Genomic DNA, 26113 nt, shown 5'->3' with positions numbered 1-26113 from the left:
TAGGCACGCGGGCACGCACGGCCCACGGGAGGGCGGGGGAGGAACGGCGAGGCCGGCGGCGCCCCGCCCAGTCAGCAAGGTTGCGCGCGCCCAGGGTGACCGCCGAGATGGTGGTGGGCGCGTTCCCCATGGCGAAGCTGTTCTACCTGGGCATCCGGCAGGTCAGCAAGCCGCTGGCCAACCGCATCAAAGAGGCCGCCCGCCGCAGCGAGTTCTTCAAGACCTACATCTGCCTGCCGCCGGCCCAGCGTGAGTCTCGCCCCGCGGTCCCCAGCCCTTCCATTCCCGACCCTTCTCAGGTGGTTGCTCGGGGGACTGGCTTCTGGGCCTGACGAATCCCGACGCGAACCGGCAGAACCCTGTAGCCAATGGGGATGGCGCCTGCGGGAGGGGCGTGTCCAATAGCGGAGAGGGACGAGCGGCCAGGGGCGTCACCGCGCGTCTTTGGAACGCCAGCCAATAGGGAAGAGGGCCGGTGGCGGTTGATGTTAACGCGAGCCAATAGGGCGAGGTGTGAGAGCCATTAGGGTGGGCTTTTTTTGTCAGAAGTTAGGGGCGGGACTGAGAACCCGTTCGGGATCCTTTGCCCAGCCAGCCTCAAGAGACTTGACTTCCGAGCTCTACCCTGTCCCTCAGTTTCCCTCCTTCCTTGTGGGTGCTTGCGTATCAGCCTGGGTTTAGAGCACAGGGCTGTGGCTTAGTTTTACTCTGGGTCTGAGTGAGAATCGTGATGGTGCCCTGGCAATGGACATCCATCCGTTTATGAGTTTCCTCATGCTCGTACATTCGTTCGGTGGCCGCACCGTGCAGACCTCTTGGCGGGCACTAGTAGGTCCCTGTATGTCAGCGTTGTCTCAGAACAGTGAGGGACTGGGAAGTCTGGAGTTTAGAGTAGCCGGGCGAGCCAAGGAAGCCTCCTGAGCATTGCAGACAGACCAGATAGGAGATCCTGGAAAAGGTTGATCTGTCTCTGTGGAGCAGGGAGGAGAGGAAGGCTTTGTAACTAGTTGAGTAGGAACCACACCGTTCACTCATGTATTTAAGTAGCTTAAATACATGATGAGCGACTGTTTTGTGCGAGGCCTGAGCTGACCCTGTTTGTGAAGCAGCAGGGTCAACACAGTACCAGTCTGTCAGCCCAACACCGATGCCGTGATAGTCTACATGGGATGGCAGAACCAACTAGACATGGCATGGAGCACAGAGAGCACCTCCTGGCAGAGGGACATCCGGACTGATACCTGAGGGTTGAGGAGAATCTCACCAGACCACTGAAGGACAGCGTTTGCTCCAAAGGAGGAACACGTGCAAAGGCCAGATAGTGAGGGCGAGCCCTGACTTTTTTCCTCCTTCTATGTGTTTGACAGTTCTTGGTTCTGCCTGGGCTGTAGATCTTACAATGGAAAAATAATGGATTTTGAAGCTAGGTGTGATGGTGCACACTCATATCCCAGTATTTGGGAAGTTGAGCAGTAGGAACATGAGCTCATCAGGGCCAGTTTTAGATACCTTAGTGAGTTCAGTCTTGACTGCATGAGACCTTATCTCAAAAAAAAAAAAAGAAAAGAAAAGAAAAGAAAACAAGCAAAAAAACAGCTGGGCAGTGGTGGCTCATGTCTTTAGTTTCAGGCACTTGGGAGGCAGAGGCAGGAGGATCTCTGTGAGTTTGAGGCCAGCCTGGTCTAGAGAGTGAGTTCCAAGACAGCCATGACTGTATGGTAAAATCCTGTCTTGAAAAACAAAAACAAAAAACAAAGAAACAGCTGGTACCATACGCTTGTAATCTAAGCACTTGCAAGACAGAGGCAGGAGAATCACTGCAAATTAGGAGCTATCTTCACTTACAAAACAAGTTCCAAGATTTCCAGGCCACAACTTAGAGATGACTGCTTCTTTACAGAAAAAAAAAGTAAGCCATCACAGGCAGGAATGATTTGCTTCAGTCACTCTCCATGGTCACATGCCATTACAGTCATACTCTGTCAGGATGCAGGCTAGTGCCAGAGTCTAGCTGTGGACTCTGGACTCCCAGGCCTCTTCAAGCTTCCTGCTTTTCTTCTAAGCCCTGGGACTGGTCTTAGCTTTGTTTTGACCTCACCTCTTAAACTGATGACTTTGGGGAGATCACTTAATCCCTCTGAGCCTTTGTTTCCAGTTCTGCATAGGGAACGTTATGAAACAGCAACACTTAGTGGCTGCTTACTTACTCCATGCTGCATTCTTCCAGCCCTATGGCAGTAAGTCCTCAGCAGTTGCCATAGGGTTGCTCTTTCCTCTTTGTGTATGCCTTCTGCATTTGTGCTGAGTGGAATGCTACATTATTTGAGGAGTATGGAGATGTAAAGAAATCCAGGTCTCATATCTTTCATTCCTGTGGGGGAAGCTAGGCAGCAGCCAGCATCAGGACCTAAAATAGGAAGGCTAGCCAGGCACGGGGACACATACCTATAATCTCAGCACTTGGGGGCTGAAGCAGGACTGCCATGAGTTTGAGGCCAGCTTGGAGACTACATAGTGAGTTCCAGCCAGTCTGGGCTGTAACATAACTCTCAGCTATAAAATCTTTGTAAGATTTCAATAATTTCATACATATGTATATTTTGTGTCCACCTGTTAACCTCTCTTGCCTCATTTTTACTGAGCCCCTCCTGTTCCCAGCTAGTTCTTTCTTATTTCATGACTTTTTCCCCTTGAAGAGGGCCTCACAGTGTAGCCCTGGCTGGTCTGGAACTGGCTATGTAAACCATGCTGGACTCAAACTCACAGAGATCAGCCTGCTTCTGGAGTTCTGACATTAATGATGGCTCCTTGGCTGTGCATGGTAGTGCATACCTTTAATCCCAGCTCTTGAGAGGCAGACACAGGCAGATCTCTGAATTTGAGGCTAGGGAGTTTTAGGACAGCCAAGGGGTGCACAGAGAAACCCTGCCTCAAATAAACAAACATAAAGATGGCTCATTATTATTTTTTAAATGTGTTGAGTTGCTTGACTGTGCATGGGTGAGGGGTTCTATTTGTCTGACCATAGGCACTCTATCACTGAAGAATATGTCTCCCTTCTTCCAGCAACTGTTAACTGCAGTAACTCCTCAAGGCAGGAGGATTTGTATTTTAATAATCTTCGGTAATCACTGACAGAGGTGGACGCAGTGAGGAGACAGCTTCAGCAGCCCAGTTTGATGTGCTTTAATCTGCAATATGACATTGCACTAAAAATGTTTGCTCACCAAGCCTGTAATGCCAGTCACTAAGGAAGCTGAGGCAGGAGAATTGAAAGTTCAAGATCAGGCTAGGGAATAGAGTTCGTTCACAACCAGAATATCTTTTGAGAATCTGTCTCAAAGTAATGAGTGAAAAAAAGAGAAAGAAATACGCAGATAGAGATGATCACAGTGATCGAGCACTTTCTAGTATGTGGTCAGGCTGGAGCCAGCCATAGTGGGAAGTGTCCACCACGCCAGCCACTTGAAAAGTGGAGGTCAGAGGAGGAGAGGATCAGGAGTTGAAGGTCGCCTACAGTTAAATAGCTAGTTAGAGGCCAGCCTGGGCTACTTGAGGTCTGGTGACTCTGCTCTTTGCTGTCGTCTCCACCCACCCTTATTTTTCATGACCTTGACAGTAGACCTGCAGCCTGGAGCTCTCCCCAGTTGAATCTAAGCCATGTTCTTTGGCAGGGACACCCCACAAAGTATTGTGTGTTCATATCTATCTGGGGAAGGATAAGTTTGAGGCACATTATCCTTTGTAGCTATGTTCATGTGTAGACATGTTCTTGGGATGGTGATGGTGTCTGGAGTCCTTGAGAAGAACCTCTCCCTTCCTCTCAGGAGTGACTGATCTGGAAACTTGTTTGAAGAGAGAGGGCAGGTGGCCGACAGGCAGAGAGGCCCTCCTGCTCTGTTAGAGATGGTTCTGAGCTTGGAGAACTCCAGCTAACTAGGGTCCTGCTTTCTTTCATTCCGTCCTTCCTGTCTTCACATGATGAAGATACTTTATATTTTGGGAGTCTTTTCTAATCACCTACTCTACTTCTCAAATAAATGAGGCAAAGACTTATTAGATTTATTAATAAGCTTTAGGTTCAATAACTGGGTACATATCTTTTTATGCTAATTCTTTAAGCTAGTCTAGCTACTATCCAGCTATGTACCCTGATTTACTTGCCATATTGGTCCTGTCTGGGCTGTTTCTGCTCCATCAAGCTATGTCCATTCTCTACATCTTCTTTCTCCTCCCTCCTTAGTGGTCCCTACCTCAGACCCCAAAACCCTCTACTACCTATCTTTGCCCAGAATTGGCTATCCACCTTCTTTATTAACCAATCAGAGATAACTGGGGAGCAAAGTTTACACAGTATTGATTAGAGTACGTGGTAATGATCTTTTTGGGACAGATCTCAGGGCCCAGAATTCAACAGTTTATACATAGGGCACCAGACCAACCCCCAGCATTCACACTGTTAAGTGCCTGTGGCTGTGGCTCCAGGTTCCCAGAGTCAGTCCTCCAGGTCAGGCTTCTGTCACCACTGCTGCTCCACCTGAGGTTCTTGGCACTTGGCAGGGTGGGCTTGCCCTTTCCTTGTTTGGTTTCAAGGCAAGAGTCTCATGCTGTAACCCTGCCTGGAACTGTGTGGACCAGGCCAGACTTGAACCCATAGAGATCTGCCTACCTCTGCCTGCTCAGTGTGTGCCCACATCTGGCTGCCTGCCCCTCCCTATCCATGCAGTTGGGAAGGCCACTGTGGCTGCTACAGCTGATAGAACACAAGAAGTCCCTGGAAGCCCAATAGTCATGAAGCGGAAGCCTGTCTTATAGTGCTGGCCTGTCCCTGGTGATCCCCACTCCTGAGAGGAAGGGCCAGGTCCTTGATGCACTGTGCAGGGAAGGCAAAGCTCTTTCTTTTCTTCTTTCTTTTTGGTGTTTGAAGACAGGGTCTTATACAGTAGCCCAGGAACAGTACAGGCCAGGAACTTGTGACCATCCTTTTGCCTCAGAGGTCTTTTGAGTGCTCTGATTTTAGACATGTCCTACAAGCTCAAAGTGCTCTCTTAACCTAGCCTCCACCTCAGAGTGTGTTACACAACTACCAGGGAAGCTGTGGGTGATTTTGGGCAGGAAGGAAACCCCAGTTCACTTGTTTTTAATTCCTTTCGAGCATACTGCTCATTTTCCTAGTTTGCCACATGCACTAAGCAAGGGTGTGGTCCTTCAAAGAAGCCCACATTTGTACTAATTGTATTTTTATTACTATAACTGAATACTTGAGGCAGACTAAGTGAAAAAAGAAAAGACTTTCCTTAGCTCAGAGTCTGGGCAGCATTTGTATCCGTTCAGCTCTTGCGATGGCCTTCTTGCTGGTAGAGTCCTAAGGCATCACTATGTTTGCGGCTTGTCTCTGTCTGTAAGGCCGCTAGGATTCTGGGATTTCCATCATTGGGCTCCATCATAGTGATCTTAGGACCTGAAGGCTCCACGTTCAGGTTCACAGTAAGTCTCCACTCTCTTAACCACTAGTAGAACTCTGGGGATTAAACCCTTGCTTGAAGCCAGATACAGTGGCTCACGCCTGTAATTCCAGCACTCGGAAGGCTGAGGCAGGCAGATCTCTGTGAGTTTGAGGCAAACCTGGTTTACAAAGGGAGTCCAGGACAGCCAAGGCTACACAGAGAAACCCTGTCTGGAAAACAAACAAACAAAAACAAAACAAATGAAACAAACAAACAAATAAAAACTCCTGCTGGAATTCTGGGGACAAAACACTAAAGCCAGGCAAGGTGGCTCATGATTGCAAACCACTGACTCCTTTTCTTTCTTTTTTAAATTAAGAAAAAACAAGATATATTTTTATTTGTGTGTGTGTGCCACATGTATGCAAATGCTCTAGGAGACCAGAGGAGGGAGACAGATCCCCTGGGGCTAGGGGTACAGGTGGCTGTGAGCCACACTGACAGGGTGCTGGAAACTGAGCTCAGGTCCTCTATAAGAGCAGGGAAATTCTTAACTTTAGAGCCAGCTCCAGTGCTGGGGTCTTTGGGGGAATTGAGACAGACTCACACACTGTAGGTCAGGCTGCCCTCAAACTCATGTGAATGTACTGCCTCAGCCTCCAGGGTGCTGGCATCTGCTACCACCCTTGACAACAGTGGCCCCTTTGTTTCTTCAGTCTATGGCTTGGCTGGGCTCTCAGTTGGGAAGTTTCTCTGTTGGGGCGCAAGTGCTGAGCGGCAGCAGGTGCTCGTTGGTACCACCTGCTCCCGTGCTCTCTCCATGCAGTCCCTTTCCAACAGGCTCCCCAGCCAGCTCACTCCCTGGACTCACAAACCACACTGTAGTCCATGTTCAGCAGGAAGCGGGTGCCATAGGCCGTTAAGGCCAGGGCCTGGAGGTGTACATTGTCATCTGCATGGCACTGTCAGTCAGAGTGGCCCAGAATGCAGGCCACAGAAGGTGTAGGAAGAGACTTCACTAGCTGGCACACAAAGACTAATACAGAAAATTATCATGGCAGCAGTTATTCCTAAACCAGCTATTTTTTAAACAAAAGACGCAGGAACTTGTTAGATTTATAATAAACCTTAAAACACTAGAGCTGGGCAGTTATCAGCCCTCTGAACTGTCTTGTCTGTTTCCCATCCAAAATCCCCATAAATACTCGCACATGTTCCATTCGGGCTGCTTCTGCTCCATTAGGCCAGTCCTCAGAGCAAGCTGCTCTCTGCTATGTGCTCCTGGTCCATGTCACCCCATGGTGACCTCCTGTTCTCTTTCCCATCTCAGTCCTCTCCTGCTGCTCCTTCTCCTCATGGTCCTTCTGACACCCCAAGCCTGGGAACTTAAGGCCGTCCTGCCTCTCTTCTGCCCAGCCCAGGCTGTCTGCAACTTTATAATCAGTCAGGGATAATCCCTTATGTCATGTGGATAAAGGAGATGGTTCAACATTCATAACAATGCCCAGGCAGGGCAGCAACCAGATCTCAAGGCACTGAATCAGCATCTGAAAGCAGTGCACGAGACCCTCCAACAAAGGCTGGCATAGTTGACCACAGTGCAGACACTCAAGGGTTTGCATCTTGGAAATGCCACAGACCGACTATGTGTTCAGAGCAGTTTGCCCTCTCTGAACCTCTATTCTGTATTTCAAAACAAACAAACATCTGGCAGGTGTTGTTCATGTCTGTAATGCCGGCACTGGGGGTCTGAGGTAAAGACAGCATGAAGTAAGTTCAAAGTTAACCTTCCCTCTATGGCCAGTTTGCGGTCAGCCTGGGCTACGTGAGATTCTGTTAAACAAAACAACAGCAAAAGCAGGTACTAATAAAACTTCACCTCCTGGGATTCTTGTGTGGATATGGAAGACCCTGGCCCAGAGCCTGCAGACCTTGTCGTTCTCAGTGGCTGGAAGGGCACAGACTCTGTTGTCATTTGAGTGGTAAGGCTTGGAGGCTTTACCTCCCTCCTGATAAAGGCTGTCAGCCCTTGTGGCTCTGTTTTGTGATTTCCTCTGGGTGTGTCCTGGGCATGTGTCACACCATTGCCTTTCTACACAGTAGAATACTCATGACTGATGACCAGTGCTCAGCATGCTTTGTGTTCAGTCAACAGCATGGCCCAGAGCCCAGCCTAAGCAACCTGGGCAAGTTACTTAATCTCTCGGGGCCCTGGTTTTGTAGTCTGTCATTGAGTGCTCTGACACTTTTATAAGTACAGCAAAGCATAAGCTATCGCCTACTCTCTCTGCTCTATTTAATTTGAAAAAAAATTCTTAATAAAACTGGGTGTTGAACCCAGGGCCTCAAGCACACTAGGCAGGTGCTCTATCTACCACTGAGCCACGCCCCCAGCCCCTTACTGGGGGATTCTAGGTAGGTGTCCTAACACTGAGCCACACCCTAGCCTTGGCCTGGCTCCTATGTGCTCTTGTGAATGTTTGTTGAAATACATAAAAATTTGGTGCCATGTTTTTTTATTGTCTCCACCATGGTAATGCTAGCTCTTGTGCTGTCTGTCTTACCACCTACTGTTGAGATCAGCTCCAGCTCACACAGTATGGGTCCTGAGCCCTACCTTGCAGTTGGCTTCACAGGCTTATCACTTGTGCAAGTCTGGGCTGCTTCTCTCCAACTTTAGCATGTTAGCAATGGCTCTTTGATCAGAAGCTGCAGTTAGAGGAAAGCATGGTGCTATATACTTGTAATCCCAACACATAAGAGGCTGAGGCAGGAGGATATCACAAACCTTGGATACAGTATGAGATCCTGTCTCAGAAAACCAAAAAGGTCTGGGCTGATGGTATACCCCTGTAATTTCTGCACTGCGGTTGTAGAGGCAAGAGATCTGTAGTTCAAAGTCATCTGTCCTCATCTCTGTAATGAGTTGTAGGTCACCTGGGATTCATGAGTCCCTTTCTCAAAACAAAACACTACAGCAGGGGAGTCATATGACAAGGGGGAAAAAAAGCTGACATTGGAAAAGCAGCTGGGAATAAAGACGAGAGAGAAAATCAAAATCATGGTGTGGCCATGAGGGACACAGGGGCCACCCACTCAAAGCATCCAGTGCCCCAGCTTATCTGCGAATGGTCCATCCTGAACCACAGCCTCCCTCTGAGCTGAGTGCTTGAGTTTTCCAGAAAGAGAGGCCAGGTCTTCTGCAGCAAAGGAAGGGCTGTTTGCAGGCCTTATGATTCTCTGGGACCTTTCCAGCTTCTAATGGCCTGGGGGATGGGAGCTGTGCTGCAGGGCGGCTGGGCAGGAGGCTCCCTTTGAAGGCCACATCCTCAGCTCCTGGTAGGGATGGGCAGGTCCTTTATTACTGATATTTTTTATACTGTTTTGTACTGGAGATGGAACCTAAAACCCCAGCTGCTTCAGCACTTGACTGTCCTTTCTACCTCTAGATGGGCATGTTGTCCCCTGAACTTGTGGCCACTGGCTAGTCCTCCTAGGGCTTACGTTCTGCTGAAAAGGAATGGGTCTGCTGTGCCTCTTGGTACCTGCTTAGAGAGCTTCATGTGATATTGTGACATGTATGGGGCCACAGTAGAAAAGTGTGTTCTCTGTAGACCAGTAGGCACCAGGCTTCATGAGAACCTGAAGAGATAGTCAGGCAAGCCGAGGCCTGTAAACACTGCACCCCACAGTAATTCCAGATGTGAACTTAAAATACCCAGGTTTAAAGGTGAGGCAGGGCCTCAGTTGGTAGAATGCTCAGTAAGCACGAACAAAACCCTGCTGTCTGTGCCCAGCACTGCATAAAGGGTGTGTTTACACCACTTCTCCTAGCACACTGCAGGTGCAGGCAGGAAGATCCAGACAACAACAAAAACAAAGGAAGAGAGCCAGCAGCAGTGTGGAGGCAAGAGGCTTAGGTGTTTCAGGCCAGCCTGGGCAAAAACCATCTCAACAATTATGAAAAGAGAAAGGAAGGAAGGAAGACTAGTGCAGGGGTGCGCAGTGCTTGGGTGCTTGCTTAGCATGCACAAGGCTCTGGGCCCCATCCCCAGCAACAGCGTGCGTGTGCACCCTCATCCCTGCACAAGGCAGAGGCAAATGGAGCTCTGTCAGCTGGAAGCCAGTCTAGCCTCAGTAGCCTGGCCAGCCAGGGTCCATGGTGAGACCCTATCTCAAAGAAGGAGGGGGTTGGGGGGAGACAGGCAAATACTGGATTAAGTACAGCTGCCAAACGGCTGGCTGAGCAACAGGTAGGCCACCTGTAGAACGATGTGGCTTTGTGGGAAGTTGCCTGGGATGCCCAGGGGTGCCACCTACATAGCCTGACCTTCCCAACCTGGGGAAACACTGCTGTTTTTATTTTTAACGTTCTCCAGAGAAAGCCACTTCCCTGAGGTCTATTTATAGTCTTGAGAGTGTCACATCAGCTCCCTAATGTAGCGGCCAGGCTGTTGCTGGTGACCTCCAAATACTCTCAGGATGCTCCTCTACTAAGGAAACACTTTCCTGTGTGGCGTGTGTGTGTGTGTGTGTGTGTGTGTGTGCACGCATGTGCACAGACATGCATTCATCATTATTACCAGTTAATATCTTTTTTTTTTTGCTGATATAATATATGGCTATATTGTAAATATTTAAAAATTGGGGTGAAATTAACTATTTTTTATTGTCTTTTTATCTCGTTTGTTTGTTTGTTTTGTTTTTAGAGGCAGGGTTTTTCTGTGTAGCCCTAGCTATCCTGGAACTCTGTAGACCAGGCTGGCCTTGAACTCACAGAGATCCACCTGGCTTCATTAATTGTATTTCAGAAATATTCTTTAAAATTTTATCCATGTTAGCCCCCGCCCAGCGTTTTTTGTTTACACAAACAATGTCTTCCTTCAGTCCTGATGATTCACATTCATAATTCCAACCCTCAGAGGCTGGGGCAGAAGGATTGCTGATAACTCAGGGCCCGCCTGGGCCAAAGAGTGAAACCCTGGCTTAAAAGAGAAAGAAACAAACAGAAACAAAGCAGGTGCTCACTGTGAGTCCGTGGTGCGGGTCTGAGCTGGCATGTGGATGCCCCCCTTACCCCCAGCGGCCTGGTTAGGTGGTATACTCCTATAGTGCCAGCTGCTCAAGAGGCTGGAGCTGGAGGGCTGCGAGTTCAGCGTTCAGCGTGGCTAGTGGGCCTGTCTGAAAAGAAACAGTTTTCACCCACTGGGCTAGGCTTGGTGGCACTTGAGAAGTGGAGGCAGGGGGATCAAAAGGTTAGTTAAGGTCACCCGGTGATGGCTCACGCCTTTAATCCCAGCACTTGGGAGGCAGAGGCAGGCGGATCACTGTGAGTTGGAGGACAGCCTGGTCTATACAGTGAGTCCAGGACAGCCAGGGCTACAGAGAGAAACCCTGTCTTGAAAAATAATAATAATGATGATAGTTTAAGGTCATCCTCAGCAACATGACAAGTCTGAGGTCAGCCTGAGCTACATGAGACTGTCTCAAAACAACAGAAGGGGCATATGGCTAAGTGCCTCGTCTGCCTGAAAGTCTGGGTTTCATCTACATTACAGCACCCCTTGCTGTATTTGAAGGCTGGTTAATCAAAGAAATCTCCTTGCCCGGGCTGCCCGCAGTACTCCGAGGAGACAGCAGAGGGCACCCGAGTCAGCTTTTAGCTCTGTCCAGCAGCGGAGCCCAGTCTAGCTACATAGCAGGCACAGAAAGCTACTGTATAGCTGGACCGCATAAACTTCTAAAAGCGTTCACTGAAAACCAGCCAGTGAGTCGGAACCAAACCTGGAGTCAGACCTGCTGCTGACCAGGCAGTAAATCCAGCCAAAGCACCTCTTAGTAGTTTGGTAGCTCTATTTTCCTTTTGCTGACTTTTTTTTTTTTTTTTTAATTCAGATAGTTCTTGTGACCTCAATAAAGCTGCTAGAGCTCTGAGCACAATGCTTTTTACTTCTCTTATTTTAATTGAAAATATTTTTAGATTTATTCATTTTACTTTGAGTGTTTTGCCTTTTTTTTTTTTTCTCTCTCTCTCCACATTTGTGCCTGGTACCTTAGGAGTTCAGGAGAGGGTGTTGGATCTCCTGGAACTGGAGTTATAGACAGCCGTCAGCCACTATGTGTTTGCTGGGAACAGAACTCAGGTCTTCTAGAAGAGCAGCCAGTACTCTTAACCACTGAGCCATCTCTAACATCCCACACCGTGCTTTTTTGATGTTGTTTTGTTTTGTGTTGTGTTTTAAAGACAGAGTTTCTCTGTGTAATAAGCCCTGGATGTCCTGTACTTGATTTGTAGACCAGGCTGGCCTCAAACTCAGAGATCTGCCTACCTCTGTCTCCTAAGTGCTGGGATTAAAGGTGTGCGCCACCACCATCTGACCACACCATGCTTTTTACACTTCAGGAGGGACCTGTGGATGCAACTTAGTGATAAATTGTGCATTGAGGCCCTAGGTTCAATCCCCAGTACTTGGGGGAAGAAGAATGAAAGCAATTGGCCAGGTATGGAGACACGCCTGTGTCATCCTCAGCTACCAGCAAGTTCCAGGCCAGTAATATGCTCTTTGAAAACTTGTCTTTAAGAGACAGAGAAAGAGCAAGAGAAAGAGAGTTCTGAAGATGAAAAGTGCTCTTTTAGAGCCCCTGAGAGACCCTTGTGTCCTGGTCATGTGCCTACCTCTTTGTTTTGAGGCAGGGTCTTACTGTGTAGCTCAGGCTAGTCCAGAGCAGGTTTCTCTGTCAGCCTCCCAAGGGCTGGAATTACAGGCCTGAGCCAGCACGCCCTCTACTGCAGCCATTTTGAAGCCCCACAAATGAAAAACTAAGGCCTCAAGGCAGTAGGTGGTGCATGGCTCAGCGTGGGCTCTAAGCTAGTCTTGACTCCTGCTGGCCTTAACCACAGTGCTGTAGGGCTCAACTACAGCTCCATTCCTGCAGGCAGCCCTGCTGTCTCACTCCTAGGATGAGCCAACAACCCTTTGAGGCAGGCATGGAACGCTCCTCCACCCAACCCCCTCCTGCTGCTCTCCACAGTTGCAAAATGGGAAGCAGATTCACTGTGCTGTTTGGAATCCTGAGCAGTCACACAGCAAGTAAGCAGCGTGTGCAGGACTGGAACCCAGGACTGCCCAGCTCTGAGCACTGTGAGCCCTTAGTGCTCCCAGGCATCGCTCTGCTAAGGCCAGCTAGTCTGTCCAGGTCTGGGTGGGGAGCATGTGCAGAGGTCAACTGTGCTGTAGTCATCAGGAGCCTGCATTAGTCACTCCTGTGTTGGTGCCACTGTGTGCCAGGAGCTCTTCTGAGAGGAGGGACTGTTGAGTCAACAAGACAGACAAGGCGGGGTGTGCGGTGTGTGCATTCCAGCCTCCAGAGGTGGAGGTGACTCCGGTGGAGTTCAGGGCTAGCCTTGGCTATACAGGGCGTTTGTGCACTTGTATATCTGTGTACTTGCGTGCCCGATGTCTGTGGAGGCCAGAAGGCTTGGCATCCTCTGAAACTAGACCTAAAAAATGTGTGGGCCACCACATAGGTGGTGGGAATCAAACCTTTGTCCTCTGGGGAAGCAGTCAGTGCTCTAAAACACTAAGCCATCTCTCCAGCCCCCTAAATGTTGAGTTTTATTTTAATTTTGTGTGTATGTGTGTGTACACATATATGTGTACCACATGCATGCCTGGTGCCCATGAAGGCCAGAATCAGGTGTTGGATGCCTTGTCTCTAGAATTAGAGGTGGTTCTGAGGCACCTGTTGTGAGTGCTGGGGACTGGACCCAGGTCATCTGCAAGAAGAATTGAGCCATCTCTCTAGCCTATTGTTTTGTTTTCTTGAGGCAAGTTCTCCCTGCATGCCCAAGCTTGGCCTCATATTTGTGATCCTTTTGCCTCAGCCTCCTGAGTGTTAGGAGGAAAGATCTGTGCCACTGTGCTAGGCTTCAGAGTGACTATTGAACTCATTGCGTCATATCTAGTGAGCGATGGCGAAGGCAGGAACTGCTCGGAGTGCTGTGATAATTTACTACCCAGTAACAACATCATTACTTAATTACACTATTATCTTGACAAATGATGCTAGGCATCTTATTAGGTGATGCTAGCTTTGTGAGGGAGGAATATTTCTGAGAGAATCAAGTCCCTGAGGCAGCACAAGCAGAGAAATAAGTCCTTCTGGGTCCCAAACTACTTCACTGGGGTTTTAGTTAGTAATAATTTTGTATGTTTATTCTATTTTTTAAAGATTTTTTTTGTTTGTTTGCTTTTAAGACAGGGTTTCTCTGTATAGCCTTGGCTGTCCTGGATCTTGTTTTGTAGACCAGGCTGGCCTTGAACTCACAGAGATCAACTGCCTCTGCCTCCCCTAGTGCTGGATTAAAAGCCATACCTGGCTTTAAGATTCATTGTTATATACTTAGCTGGCAGGGGAGATACCATGACCACAAAGGTGTTTTTCTCAGGGCGAAGCTAATCCACTGTACTCCAGATGTGCTAACTCCTGCATTTCCTCATTTAGACCTAAAGGTAGCAGTCACCTTTAGATATTGTACCATCTTGCCAAGAATACAAGATGTGTGTTCTTTTTGAGATACAACATGCATGTAATACTAAGGGAAAGTCAAAAACTAAATGCAGGAAATTCGACTTGAGGAATTTGTGATAGTGGAGGACTGTGTTTGTCATCTTCCCTTGATGGGGGGAACCCATGTTGGGGGCTGGGAGTCAAACCTGGGTCTTCTCGAAGACGGCATGTACTCTTAGCCACTGAGCCATCTCTCTAGCCCTTGTATGCAAATTCTTGAAAGGTTTTTTTTGTTTTGTTTTGTTTTTGTTTTTTTTTGGTTTGGGGTCAGGGGTTGTTTGGTTGGTTACCTTTGATTTTTAAGACAAGGTTGTATAACAGCCCTAGCTGTCCTGTAACTTTCTCTGTTGGCCTTGAACTCACAGCGATCAGCCTCCTAGGTGCAGGGATTAGAGGCTCGCACTACCAAGCCTGACTGAAAATTATATTTTATGTATTTATTGTATGTGTGTGTCTACACGGCACAGGTGTGCACATGGAGGCAGAGTACAGCTTACGGAGTTGGCTCTCTCCTTCTGCCATGTGGCCTCAGGGATTGATTTGGGCCATCAGGCTGGGTAGCAGTCACCTTTAGATGCTGTACCATCTTGCCAACTCTGGGTGTGGATGAGATACAGCATCCATGTAATACTAAAGGCAGGTCTAAAGTGTACAGGGAGATGGTCATGAAGGCACAGCCCTGCAGTCACAGCTCTCAGGAGGTTTTCTGCCTCAGGTTCAGTCCAGCCTGGATTACACAGTGAGATCCTGTCTCAAAAGCAGAATAAATAAGGCAAGGATGGTGGCACATGCCTGTGATCCCAGGTAGAGTCAGGAGGATGGTCATCCTCGGTTGTATTTGAGGCCAGCCTGTGCTACATGAGACCCTGTTGCAAAAGGAAAGAAGGAAGGAAGGAAGGAAGGAAGGAAGGAAGGAAGGAAGGAAGGAAGGAAGGAGCGGGCAGCCTGTTCTACATAGTGAATTTCAGGCCAGCCAGGGCTACACCATAAGACTGTGTCTCAAAAAAAAAAAAAAAAAAAAAAAAAACAAAAAAAAACAAGACAAGACAAAACAAAACAAAAAAAGAATTTAATGAAAGGTAGGCATGATGATATGTGCCTATGATCCTCATGGCTTGAGAAGCTGAGGCAGGAGGATTGCTACAAGTTCAACACCAGCCTGGCTCTACATAGCAAAATCCCAGGTTAGCTAGGCAGAGTGAGACCATCTCAGAAAGACTGGGGTTGGGGCATACCTTTAATCCCAGTACTTGGAAGGCAAAGAGCAGGCCAGCCTGGTCTACAGAGCAAGTTCCAGGACAGCCAGGGATACACAGAGAAACCCTGTCTCAAAAAAGAAAAAGAAAGAAAAAGTTCTGCTGAAAGTGCATTCAGAAGGGAGCTAGCCTGGGTGCCCCCTCTATCTGCTCCCACTTGATGGACACCCCTGCTGCCGGGGCCAGTGAAGGCGACACCTGATCTCCCATGCTTCTCAAGGCTCTCTCTGGTGCTGAGGAGAAGCGTGCCCAGGCAAGGAGAAAGCTTTGCTCCAGGAGTTCTGCCCCCCACTTAGCTCCTTCACTTTGCACTGAGAACCTAGGATTGGAGCCTGAAGACCCACAAAAGGTACTCAGTGTCTCAGCCTTTCTGTAGGGTCCACCACCAGCATCGTTGCAACCCTCCACCTGCATTTTGGGAAGGAAAGGAAAGGGAGTTGGTCTCTTGCCAGGGAAGTGAGCAACAGTAGCAGTGGAGGAAGACAGCTGGCCACTCTGTGTGGCCACCCAAAGAGCTGCAGTGGGAGCTAAATATGGCTGCTGGACTTTCACATCCTGTGTGTTCTTGACGCTCAAGAGAGCAACTGCTTGTGACCCACTGGGGACATGGCCTCCCTCTGAGGACTTGTGCTCTCCTCAGGTTTCTGCTCATTGCTGCTCTCTGGTACCTTCTTGTACATTGAAGGATGTCTCGAGCCAGGCCTGATCCTTGTGGTGCAGGACTACCCCAGCCACTCCAGGGGCACAGGCAGGAGGATCAGGAGTTCAAGCCTGGCCTACATATGAAAAAGTCAAAAGTAATTGGACATAATGTCCATGCCTGCCATCCCAGCCCCTGGGGAAGTGAATGCACAAGAGTCAGAAGTTGAAGGTCATCCTTGGCTACATATGGACCTGAAGGCCAGTATGAGACTCTAACTCAGATGTATAACAAAAAGATATATAGCAAAAAGGTGTAGCTTAGTGGCAGTGTGTCTAGCTTGCAAGAGACCACGGGTTCTGACCTTAGTACTGAGGGAGGAGGAGACCCCATGGTCCCTGGATGAAGCAAGGGGCAAGCCTTGCTTAAGGTGGCCCCCCACTCCCACCTTAGTTTCTGACTCCAATGGGATGAGGAAGTGTAGGGATGGGGCTTGAGAGCACACATGACCCCTCTCTCCCCTGCAGTGTACCACTGGGTGGAGATGCGGACCAAGATGCGCATCATGGGCTTCCGGGGCGCAGCCATCAAGCCACTGAATGAGGAGGCAGCCGCTGAGCTGGGCGCCGAGCTGCTGGGCGAGGCCACCATCTTCATTGTGGGCGGAGGCTGCCTGGTGCTGGAATACTGGCGCCACCAAACTCAGCAGCGAAACAAGGAGGAGGAGCAACGGGCAGCCTGGAATGCACTGCAAGACGAGGTGGGCCGCCTAGCCCTGGCACTGGAGGCGCTGCAGGCTCAGGCACAAGCGACACCCTCATTGAGCGCCCTGGAGGAAGTGCGGGCGGACCTACAGGAGCTGCGAGCCCAGGTCTGTCATGTGCACTCCTCTCCCAAGTGCCAGGCAGCATCTTCCAAGAAATAGCCAGCTGCTGGGGCCCCAAAAAGTACCTCCCCACATCACTTGGCCTGGCCTTCTCTGGCCCCTCGGAAGGCACCAGGACCTTGATGTAACTGTGACATGTGGTCACCTTTACTGTCAGAATCGGGGCATTTCAGAAGCATTCAGACTGAGCCCCTCCAGCTTCTGACTCAGATGGTTCATCCCACCAGGAACCATGTTGGACTTTCAAGGTCTTGGCCAACCTGCCTGGCAAAAGCAAAAATGGAGCCAGGGCTCAAGCCTGATCCAGACCTGGTTAAACAAGGTCACCTGCCTGTCACTGGAGCACCTTCTTCCTTTGGGGGTACAGGCCACCATGAGCCTTGCCTCAGGTCAGCATAGCTCGTGTGGAGGCTGATGAGTGCAGTTGATGCAGCATTCTCTCTCTACTCATTCTGTCCTCTGAGGTCCCCTCGCCCCTCAGCCTGTAGCGTTATTTCCTAGTCTCTTCCTTGGTGCTGACTGACCCTAGGTGGCTCTAATCTGGCCTGTCCCCGCAGCTCCACTTCCCTGTCCTCAGAGTCCCTGGACTTCCCTTCAAGTGGCACATATTTTCTTCCGTCCTTCAGTGGCATTTCTCAGGCCTGTGGGTTAGATCTCACCTCACATACCTCTTGTCTGCACCCTCTTCACTCTCAGCCCTGCAGCCCTGGGTCCCCTCACTGTTGTGTTGGTCCCACTCCCCAGACATGACATGTTACATGTAATGGAAGACACAGAGTAACCTGTTCTCTCACAGTTCTGGAAGGTGGCAATGGAGGTCAGGGTGTTTGAGGCCCCACTCTCTCTTCTGGCTTTAGGGGCTCCAGGCATCCTGACTCTGTGTCTTGTCTTCCTGTGGCTTTCTCTTTACTGGCTCTTGCAAAGTCACCTACCCTGAATACAAGGCCCACCCTAACTCCAGGGTGGCTACATTGAAATATTTTTAATTATATCTCTGAAAACTTTCTTTCTAGGTGGGGACACACAGTTCCCAGGGTTAGGACATGGATAAACCCCTCTTTTGGAAGCCCTCTATTCAACCTGTTACTTTTAAGGCCCCTGCTATGCTGTTTGGCCACTTGGCAACTTTCTCTTGGCTTCTGGGATTGGGTTCACCGCTACAGCTCCAGAAGGATTGTGGGTGCAGCAGTCACTGTCATGGCTTTCCAATTCCTGATGGAAGGAGCCCTGGAATAAGGAGGGTCAAGGATATATGAATGGCATAATTAATATGGACCTCCAAACTAGGTCAGTGTTCATTAACAATAAGAGAAAGCTAGGCTTGGTGGCACATACCTGGAATCCCAGCACTCACAGGCTGAAGCAGGAATGATCGTGGGTCCCATTATGAGTTCCAGGACAGCCTATTGAGCCACGAGACCCTGTCTTAATAAAAAGAAGAAGAAGAAGAAGAAGAAAAAAAGAAAGACAGAAACCATGGAGAAAAGCCAGAGAAGGTTTTGTCTATGGTGGGAATGGAGCTAAGACTCATTCTAAGAGCTCTTTCCCACATTGGGAAACTGAGGCCAAGGGGAAGGGAAGCTAAGGGACTTGGCCAAGACCCCACAGCTCAGGAGGAGCCAGCTACATAGGGTGGGGAGGGAGGACCAGAAGGACCTTGATGGTTCTAGCTTCAGGGCAAGGTAAGAAGAGGGCCAGCTTCTTCCCTGAGGCCTGAGGCACTGGGTATCTGTCCTCTATCAGAAGAACCCCAGGCCACACCTGAGGTCTCTGAATACAGAAAATAGGTTCAGGCCCCCTGGTCCTTGTCCCTGGAGATAAACCTTGCAGGACTGTCCCCCAGGGGTCTGGGAATGACCCATTCCTGGGATTCCCCAGACAGACACTCAAGACTTCTGAAACTATATGTGAGTTCCTTCTAGAAGAGGCAGAAGTTGCTGTCTTTAAATTTAGGAGTGGCTAGAGAGATGTCTCAGAGATTGAGAACACTGGCTGCTATACCAGAGGTCCTGAGTTCAATTCCCAGCAACCACATGGTAGCTCACAACCATCTATAATGAGATCTGGTGACCTCTTCTGGCCTGCAGATGTACATGCAGACAGAACATTGTATACATAATAAATAAATATTTAAAAAATAAAAATACAAAACTAAATTTGGGAGTGGCTGAGTTAGGTGAAAGCCTAACTGAGAGACAAAGGCAAAGGACAGACATGACTGGATGATGGAGACCAGAGGAAAGAAGGAGCCAGGGAAGCAGCTCAGAGCCCAATTGCCATGGTTACCCCTATGGAGTCCAGTCTGGCACTAACAGCTCCAGGGACAGCCCTGACCACCTTGTCCTGGGTCAGTCCACAGCAGTTACGGCAAAGCCAAGACAGGTGAAGGACACTGAGCTCCGTCAGGTCAGTCATTACTCCAGCAGACCAGTTTCACTGTTCTAAGTTCCCTGAAGAACCCCACAAGAATGTTTTCTCTGTTTGCTTGGGAGGAAACAGGCACCAAAACAAAATGTTGCCTTCAGGTCACCCAAGTGTGGAAATGGTCCTCTGGGCCCATGCTGACCCTGTGGAGACTTCATATGGTCCTAGTGCATCTGGACATGGCTGGGCCTGTGGGCAGCCTCAGCCACAGTGGCAGTACAGGAAGCAAGTATGCTGGGGTGTGTGGTTCCAGCAGCCTTCACAGGGCAGGAGTACAGAGTAGCTTTCATGACTCTGGCTTCCTAATCACTGCAGTGCTATATATATGTCCCACATGGGGAGAAGGGGAAGAATAAATTTATGAATGAAGCTGGTTGTCTTCAGATTTGTGTGTGTGTGTTTTATTGAAAAAAAAAATCCAATAGACTGAAAAGAAGGAGGCACTTGCCACCAAGCCTCATGACCTTTGTGGGATTCCCAGGACTTGAATAGAACTGACTCCCCCATGTTTTCCTCAGATTTCCGTGTAACATTATAACATGCACACAGCCATAAATACATAAAATGTAATAAAACTTTTTAACCAGAGATGGCATATGCCTGTAATCCCACCACTTAACCTTCCTGCTAAATAAGAAAGTGCCAGGGAGGCAGAGACAGTTGGATCCCTAAGTTCGAGGCCAGCCTGGTCTACAGAGCAAGTTCCAGGACAGCCAGGGCTATACAGAAACTCCCATCTCAAGAAACAAAAAGAAAAAAAATAAAGAAGAAAGTCTCTGTGGTTGTATTTAGCTACTTTGTGGGTTCTTCTCTTTCCCATCCTTTATCCTCCACTCCAGTTTCACTTATCACTAGGTAGGTAAGAAAGAAGATAGAGGGGAGAGATCCTTGAATCTGATTTCTTTCTTGTTTCTTCTTTGAGCATGACTAACAAACTGCAAAAAATCCCCCTGAAGGGGCCACACACCCTACCCTTGGGGCCTTTGCATTTAAATCCTCTGAAAAGTTCCCAGAATGCAAACATCACATAACCACGGAAATCATCTACAGCTGGCAAAAACACACCTCCACCAGAGCACGAGGCAAATCACAGCTGCTGTGGAGCAGCCCTGTATTCCTACACTTGGGATTAAAATGAGAATGTAACTGTTTCTCCCTCCCTCTGTGTGTGTGTTTGTGTGCCCAGCCCTCTTCTCTACCATGCTGGGTTGCCATCTGAGCCCTGGTGAACCAGCCACAGTCCCAGCCTCATGGATTTACAGCCCAGTGGGAAACAATCGCACACACTTTGTCATTGTCACCTGCTCCCTCCTTGGTTATGTGGGTAGACAGGGCTCCTCCCCTCCTGAGTGGCTTGGGGCTTCAGGATATGGCAGACAGAAAGCCATTCATTCCAGCTCACACAGCCTGCACCAAAGTCTAGGGCACTGCCTGTCCCTATGTTAGTTTCATTGTTGGACAAGCTCTTGTGTGGAGGAACCAAGATGTCGTAGAGTCATCCCAGGAGAGAATGGGTCTCATACAAGCCCCAGCCCATTCCCTGGGCCCCGAGGCCATCCCTTGGCTGGCCACTGTGAGCACTGTGGACGCACTGACAGGAAAAGCTCGCCTAGTACCTGGGATGCTACCGCCCCAACTGGACACATGTTCATTGAGCAGCTTCTTGTTTGGCATTCTGCCAGTGTCCAGATCAGCCTGGAACAAGGCAAAAGTACAGCGTAGCCACCGTGGAGCCTGTGTTCCCATGGAGGAGTGAAGAGGTGGTACGGGGAGAGGGCGCGGTGGGCAGGGTTCGTGTCTGGCATGCTTGAAGCCCTGGATTCCCCAGCACTGTATAACGTGCATATACCTGTCATCCTAACACTCTGGAGGTACCTCAGGGTCAAGATTGAGAACACTGTAGGGAGACTAAGAACAAGCAACCATAACTGTGCAGGCCTTAGCAGATAAGTCCCTTGGGCGGAACCAGTCAGTAAAGGTTTATTAAAACAACTGTGCTCACTCCCTTGCACATTGTCGCTGGCCACTTTAGCAGGATTTGAGTCTCTGAAAACAGTTACCCACTGGCCCTTTACACTGACCCCATACAGAGAGAGCACACAAAGGCCACACTCTTAGGGAGCTAAGCATGGTGGCCCACACCTTTGATCCCAGCACTGGGGAGGCAGAGGCTGTCAGATCTCTGAGAGTTCTAGGTTGGCTGATCTGCACAGTTGCACATCAGCCAGGGCTGTGTAGAGGGACCCTTTCTTAAAAACAACACGAGATCTGGGAGGTGGTGGCGCACGCCTTTGATCCTGACATTGGGTAGGCAGAGGCAGTGGATCTCTGAGTTTAAGGCTAGGCTGGTCTACAAGGAAACCCTGTCTCAAAAAACAAAACAAAAACCTCTGGAATAGGTCATACATAGTATCTCTAAGGCCCCACTCCCCATGCCAAGCTAGTTAGCTCCTCCCCCTTCTGCATTCCTGATCCTCCTTGGTGCCCACAGGAGCTGCTACCAGCAACCGCAGAAGGCCCTGAGCGTGTATTGAAATCCTTGAGAAGGAAGAGTAATCCATTATGCAGTGTGTTCATGATAGATTACATGAACACACTATAATAATTCTGTTCTCCCTGGATGTGGATCATAGTGTTGTATAATTCAGGGCATGTGTATATATGCCACATGATGTTGTATGTAATGTTGTTATATCTCTGGAATGACCGTTTGGTGAAGTCATCACCCAGCAGGACTTGGTATGTCTCTGGCTTTGTGGTAATCCAGTTCATAAAGAGCTATAGCTGGGCCCAGTGGCATACGCCTTTAATCCCAGCACTTGGGAAGCAGAGGTAGACTGATCTCTGAGTTCTAGGCCAGCCTGATCTATAGAGTAAATTCCAGGATAGCCAGAGAAACCCTGTCTTGAAAAATAAACAAAAGAAGAAGAAGACAAAGAACAAAACAGCAAGTATATAGAGCTGGAGAGGTGGCTCGGCAGTTAATAGCTCTTGGTGCTCTTGCTGAGGAATCAAGTTCAATTCCTAGCAACCACACAGTGGCTCACAACCATTCCTAACTCCACTTCCAGGAGATTCAGTGCCCTCCTCCAGCCATGCATCCGGATACACAGACGTTCAGTAAAACATTCATACACATAGAATAATAAACAAGTATATAAGCACGTATGTTTGTATGTGTACACATGTATGTATGTGTTCTGTGAACCTAATATAAATTCTAAACAAAACCGTCCAGATGTGACAGTGAACACCCTAGTCCCCACTGTCAAAGACTGAGACAAGAAGACTGTCACGAATACGAGGCCAGCCTCGGCTAAAATGAGACTTCAAATAAGTGTAAAAGCCAGGTGTGGTAATTCACACGTGTAATCTCAACATTTGGGAAGTAGAGGCAGGAAGTTCTGGAGTTTGAGGCCAGCCTGGGCTACGTGAGAACCAGTGTAAAACAACAACAAAAACAGCTTACTGGCCAGGCCTGGAATCCCAGCATTTGGAAGGTGGAGAGAGGAAGATCAGGAAACCCAGGCTAACCTGGGCTGGGTAGCCATTGACAGCTTGGGTTATATGAGACCCTGCCTCAAAATACAGAAACAGCAACACAACCATGAAACCTAGCAAGCATAGGTGGGTGTGCCTGCCCACTCAGTTACTCAAGAACAGAAAGGAGGCTCACAGGACCCTGAGGAACACAGCAAGAGCCTGACTCTGCCAAAGCAAGCGGAACACAGGACTGGAGGTATGTACCATATATGAGCTCTTCACAGGCAGGCAACCAGAGCAGAAGGGTGGATGCCAGGTTCATTTTGTGAGCGACAGGCCTGGGTCTAATGAAAACGTAAACTACTCGCTGCACAGTCACCTTTGCTGGCTGAAGCGCGCACCTGGTAAACCTGACTCTCCCAGCGCTCGGGAGGCAGAGGCAGGAGGGTGTCCAGCTCAAGACCAGCCAGGGACACTTGGTAAGAGCCTGTCTCAAAAAGAAACAAATGACAACTATTTGTAAGGGAGCAGGGTGGCCTCAGGCTACTCAGAGTGGACTCCTCTCACTAATGAGATAAATTGATTTGCTGAGGGGCTCTCCAAACCCAGACAAACACTACTTAACTGGCTGCTGTGGAGGCCTCTGAGGAGAGTATGCATGACACTTACAGAGCCTCATCCTGTGGGAATTTTCTGCTCTTGAGCAAATCTGCTTAAGAACTTAACCAGAAAGCCAGTCGTGGGCTCCAGCACTGTGGAAGGCAGAGGTGGGCAGATCTCTGTGATTTCGAGGCCAGCCTGGGCTACAAAGTCCAGAGTTCTCAGGCTGGGTGGGGAAAGCCGGTCAGCAGGACCTGTTTTCTTCAGATTCCTCTGGTTCTTTCTGAAACATTCCTTCCTCCAGGGCAGGGAGCAAGGCTCCTCAGGAGTAAAGAGTCCTGTGACCTGCTCTTGCACAAGGAACCATCACAGGATTTATTTATGGCCAGAGTGGGGAGGTCAGTTATCATCAGGAACTATGGTTGAACGCTCCAGCTGGCTCCCTGGAACTCCAGCAGTTGTGAAGCTGGTGCTGCACAGTTGCAAGATTCTGTCTTAAAAACAACCAGAGGGTGGAAAGGACTCCGGAGGATAAAAGTGCCATCGCCAAGCCTGAGGATCTGAGCTCAGTCCCTGGATCACTCAAGGTTGAAGGAGAGAACAGACACCCTGCACGCTGTCCTCCACACAAGTGCTATGGCACATAGCACAGGCACACACACAGATAAAATGTCAAAGATAAATATAGGATCAAGTGAAGGTTGACAAGATGGGTCAGCAGGTTAACCCATGGTAGAAGACAACCAACTGCCAAAAACTGTCCAGTAAGCCAGGTATGGTGGTGCATGCCAGTAATCCTAGCACTCAGGGAGGCAGAGGCAGGAGGATGGCTATGAGTTAGGGGCCAGCCTAGTCTACAAAGAAGTCTAGGACAGCCAAGGCTACGCAGAGAAACCCTGTGTTGACAAAACGTCCTCTGACTTCCACATTCTCGAACTGGAATATTTGACACACAAATACTAATAATGAATACAGTGTAAAAAAATGGAATGAAAGTGAAATAAAAGAGAAGCTAGGTCTGGTGGTACATGCCTGCAATCACATCAGCACATAAGCACACATAGAGACACAAAGGAAGAAGAGAAAATAAACAAAATGAGAAAGAACAGAAATCATATCATTAGCAGAAATGACTGATGCATGTGACCAGGGCCTCAAAGACAGTTTAATGGCCGGACATTCCAAGGACTTTTAAAGATTATCCCTCAGGATCTGAGGGCAAAGGCCTGACCTCTGTGTGGGTAGGCTAATCCTTCATTGTACATAAAAGAGACATTCCCAGGATTTTTCATACAGAAAAGGGTGGAGGCAGGGAGATGACAAAGTCCCCCAGCTACCTCGTGGAGCATGACATTAAGGAATTGCTGAACAGACTCATCCATCACCAATGGAATCAGCCTTCGAACCCCTACGAGTAGCATGTTTTTCTGTTAATTCCTCCATGGAGGTGGAAAAAGATATTTGAGATATCCAAGGAGAGCATCAAAATTACATAGTGATCTTGAATCCAGCCTGGGCTATATGAGAGCCACCACAAATAGGAATAAAGATCTGGGCATGCTGGCTTATTCTTGGCTGTAATTCCAGCCCTTGGGAGGCTGAGACAAATGAATTACCATGAGTCTGGGGCCCACCTGGGCTACAGAGTAAAACCCTATGTTAAAAAAAAAAAAAAAGATGGCTCAGTAGATAAGAGTATGGACCTGAATTCAAATTCTCAGCAGCTAAATGAAAAGCTGCAGTTGTAGTCAAGCTTAGGGACCAGAGTTCAGCCCCTGGATTCCCATGATGGAAGGAGAGATCCAACTTCCATAAATTGTCCTCTGACATCCAAAAGTATGTTTTAGTACCCACATAATCACACACATATAATAAATAAATAAAACTGTAACTTAAAAATTAAAATGAAGGGGGCTGGAGAGATGGCTCAGTGGTTAAGAGCACTGCCTGTTCTTCCAAAGGACCCAGGTTCAATTCCCAGCACCCACATGGCATCTCACAACTGTCTGTAATGCCAGTTCCAGGGGCTCTGATACCTCCACACTAGTGCACATGAAATAAAAATTTAAAAAGAGATTAAAAAAATCAAAATGAAGCCTGTCAGTGGTGGCCGCGCCTTTAATCCCAGTACTTGGGAGGCAGACGCAGGCGATGTCTGTGAGTTCTAGGCCAGCCTGGTCTACAGATCGAATTCCAGGACAGCCAGGGCTACACAAGGAAACCCTGTCTTACAAAACCAGAAAAAATAAAATGAAGCCGAACATGGTGGGTGGCATAAACGTTTAGTCCAGCAATCAGGGAGCAAAGACACACAGATCTCTGAGTTTGAGGCCAACCTGGTCTATGTATCAGATCCAGGCCAGCCAGGACTACAGAAGGAGACTCTGTCTCAAAAAACAGAGACTCTGTCTCTAAAAACCCAAGAAAAAGGGATTCAAAACATTTCTCAAATACTCTTTAGAGAAAGGTATTTAGGGATTTACTCCAGCAAGTTCAAATCCAAATTTCGCATAGACAGAATAATGGCAGACATTCCAAAGTCCAAAACCTCATCTCCAGGGATCTCAGAGCAAACACCAGGCCTCCTCCAGATGGGTTCACTAATCTTTTCACTCTGGACTGCACATAAAAGTGACGTTTCCAGGTCCAAAGAGAGAAGCAAGTTTCAAATGGAAGATAGAATCCAGCCAGGGTGGTAGAGAATGCCTTTAATCACAGCATTTGGGAGGAAAAAGCACAAGGATCTTCTTGAGTCCAAGGCTAGCTTGGGTTGCATAGAGAGTTCCAAGATAACTTGGTCTGTATA

General features: G+C 48.6%; 1 protein-coding gene across 1 annotated transcript; it reads left to right on the top strand.

Moving 5' to 3' along the window:
- Window positions 1-19607, top strand: LOC110551484 (optic atrophy 3 protein homolog). The gene is made up of 2 exons (XM_021642120.2): window positions 1-249; window positions 16442-19607. The coding sequence occupies exons 1-2, from the start codon at window positions 108-110 to the stop codon at window positions 16837-16839; spliced, it is 540 nt and encodes a 179-aa protein (XP_021497795.1). The 5' UTR covers window positions 1-107; the 3' UTR covers window positions 16840-19607.
- Window positions 19608-26113: the final 6506 nt, after the last annotated feature.

Source organism: Meriones unguiculatus, chromosome 1 (assembly GCF_030254825.1).
Source record: "Meriones unguiculatus strain TT.TT164.6M chromosome 1, Bangor_MerUng_6.1, whole genome shotgun sequence".
Classification (NCBI taxonomy): domain Eukaryota; kingdom Metazoa; phylum Chordata; class Mammalia; order Rodentia; family Muridae; genus Meriones; species Meriones unguiculatus.
This window is presented reverse-complemented; position numbering and strand designations above follow the sequence as displayed.

What these genes read in the sequence shown, in the direction of transcription:
- LOC110551484 (XM_021642120.2), top strand. Translation starts at nt 108, where the DNA reads ATGGTGGTGGGCGCGTTCCCCATGGCGAAGCTGTTCTACCTGGGCATC. An exon ending in CTGCCTGCCGCCGGCCCAGC is followed by an intron (nt 250 to 16,441) that starts GTGAGTCTCGCC and finishes TCTCCCCTGCAG; the next exon opens with TGTACCACTGGGTGGAGATG.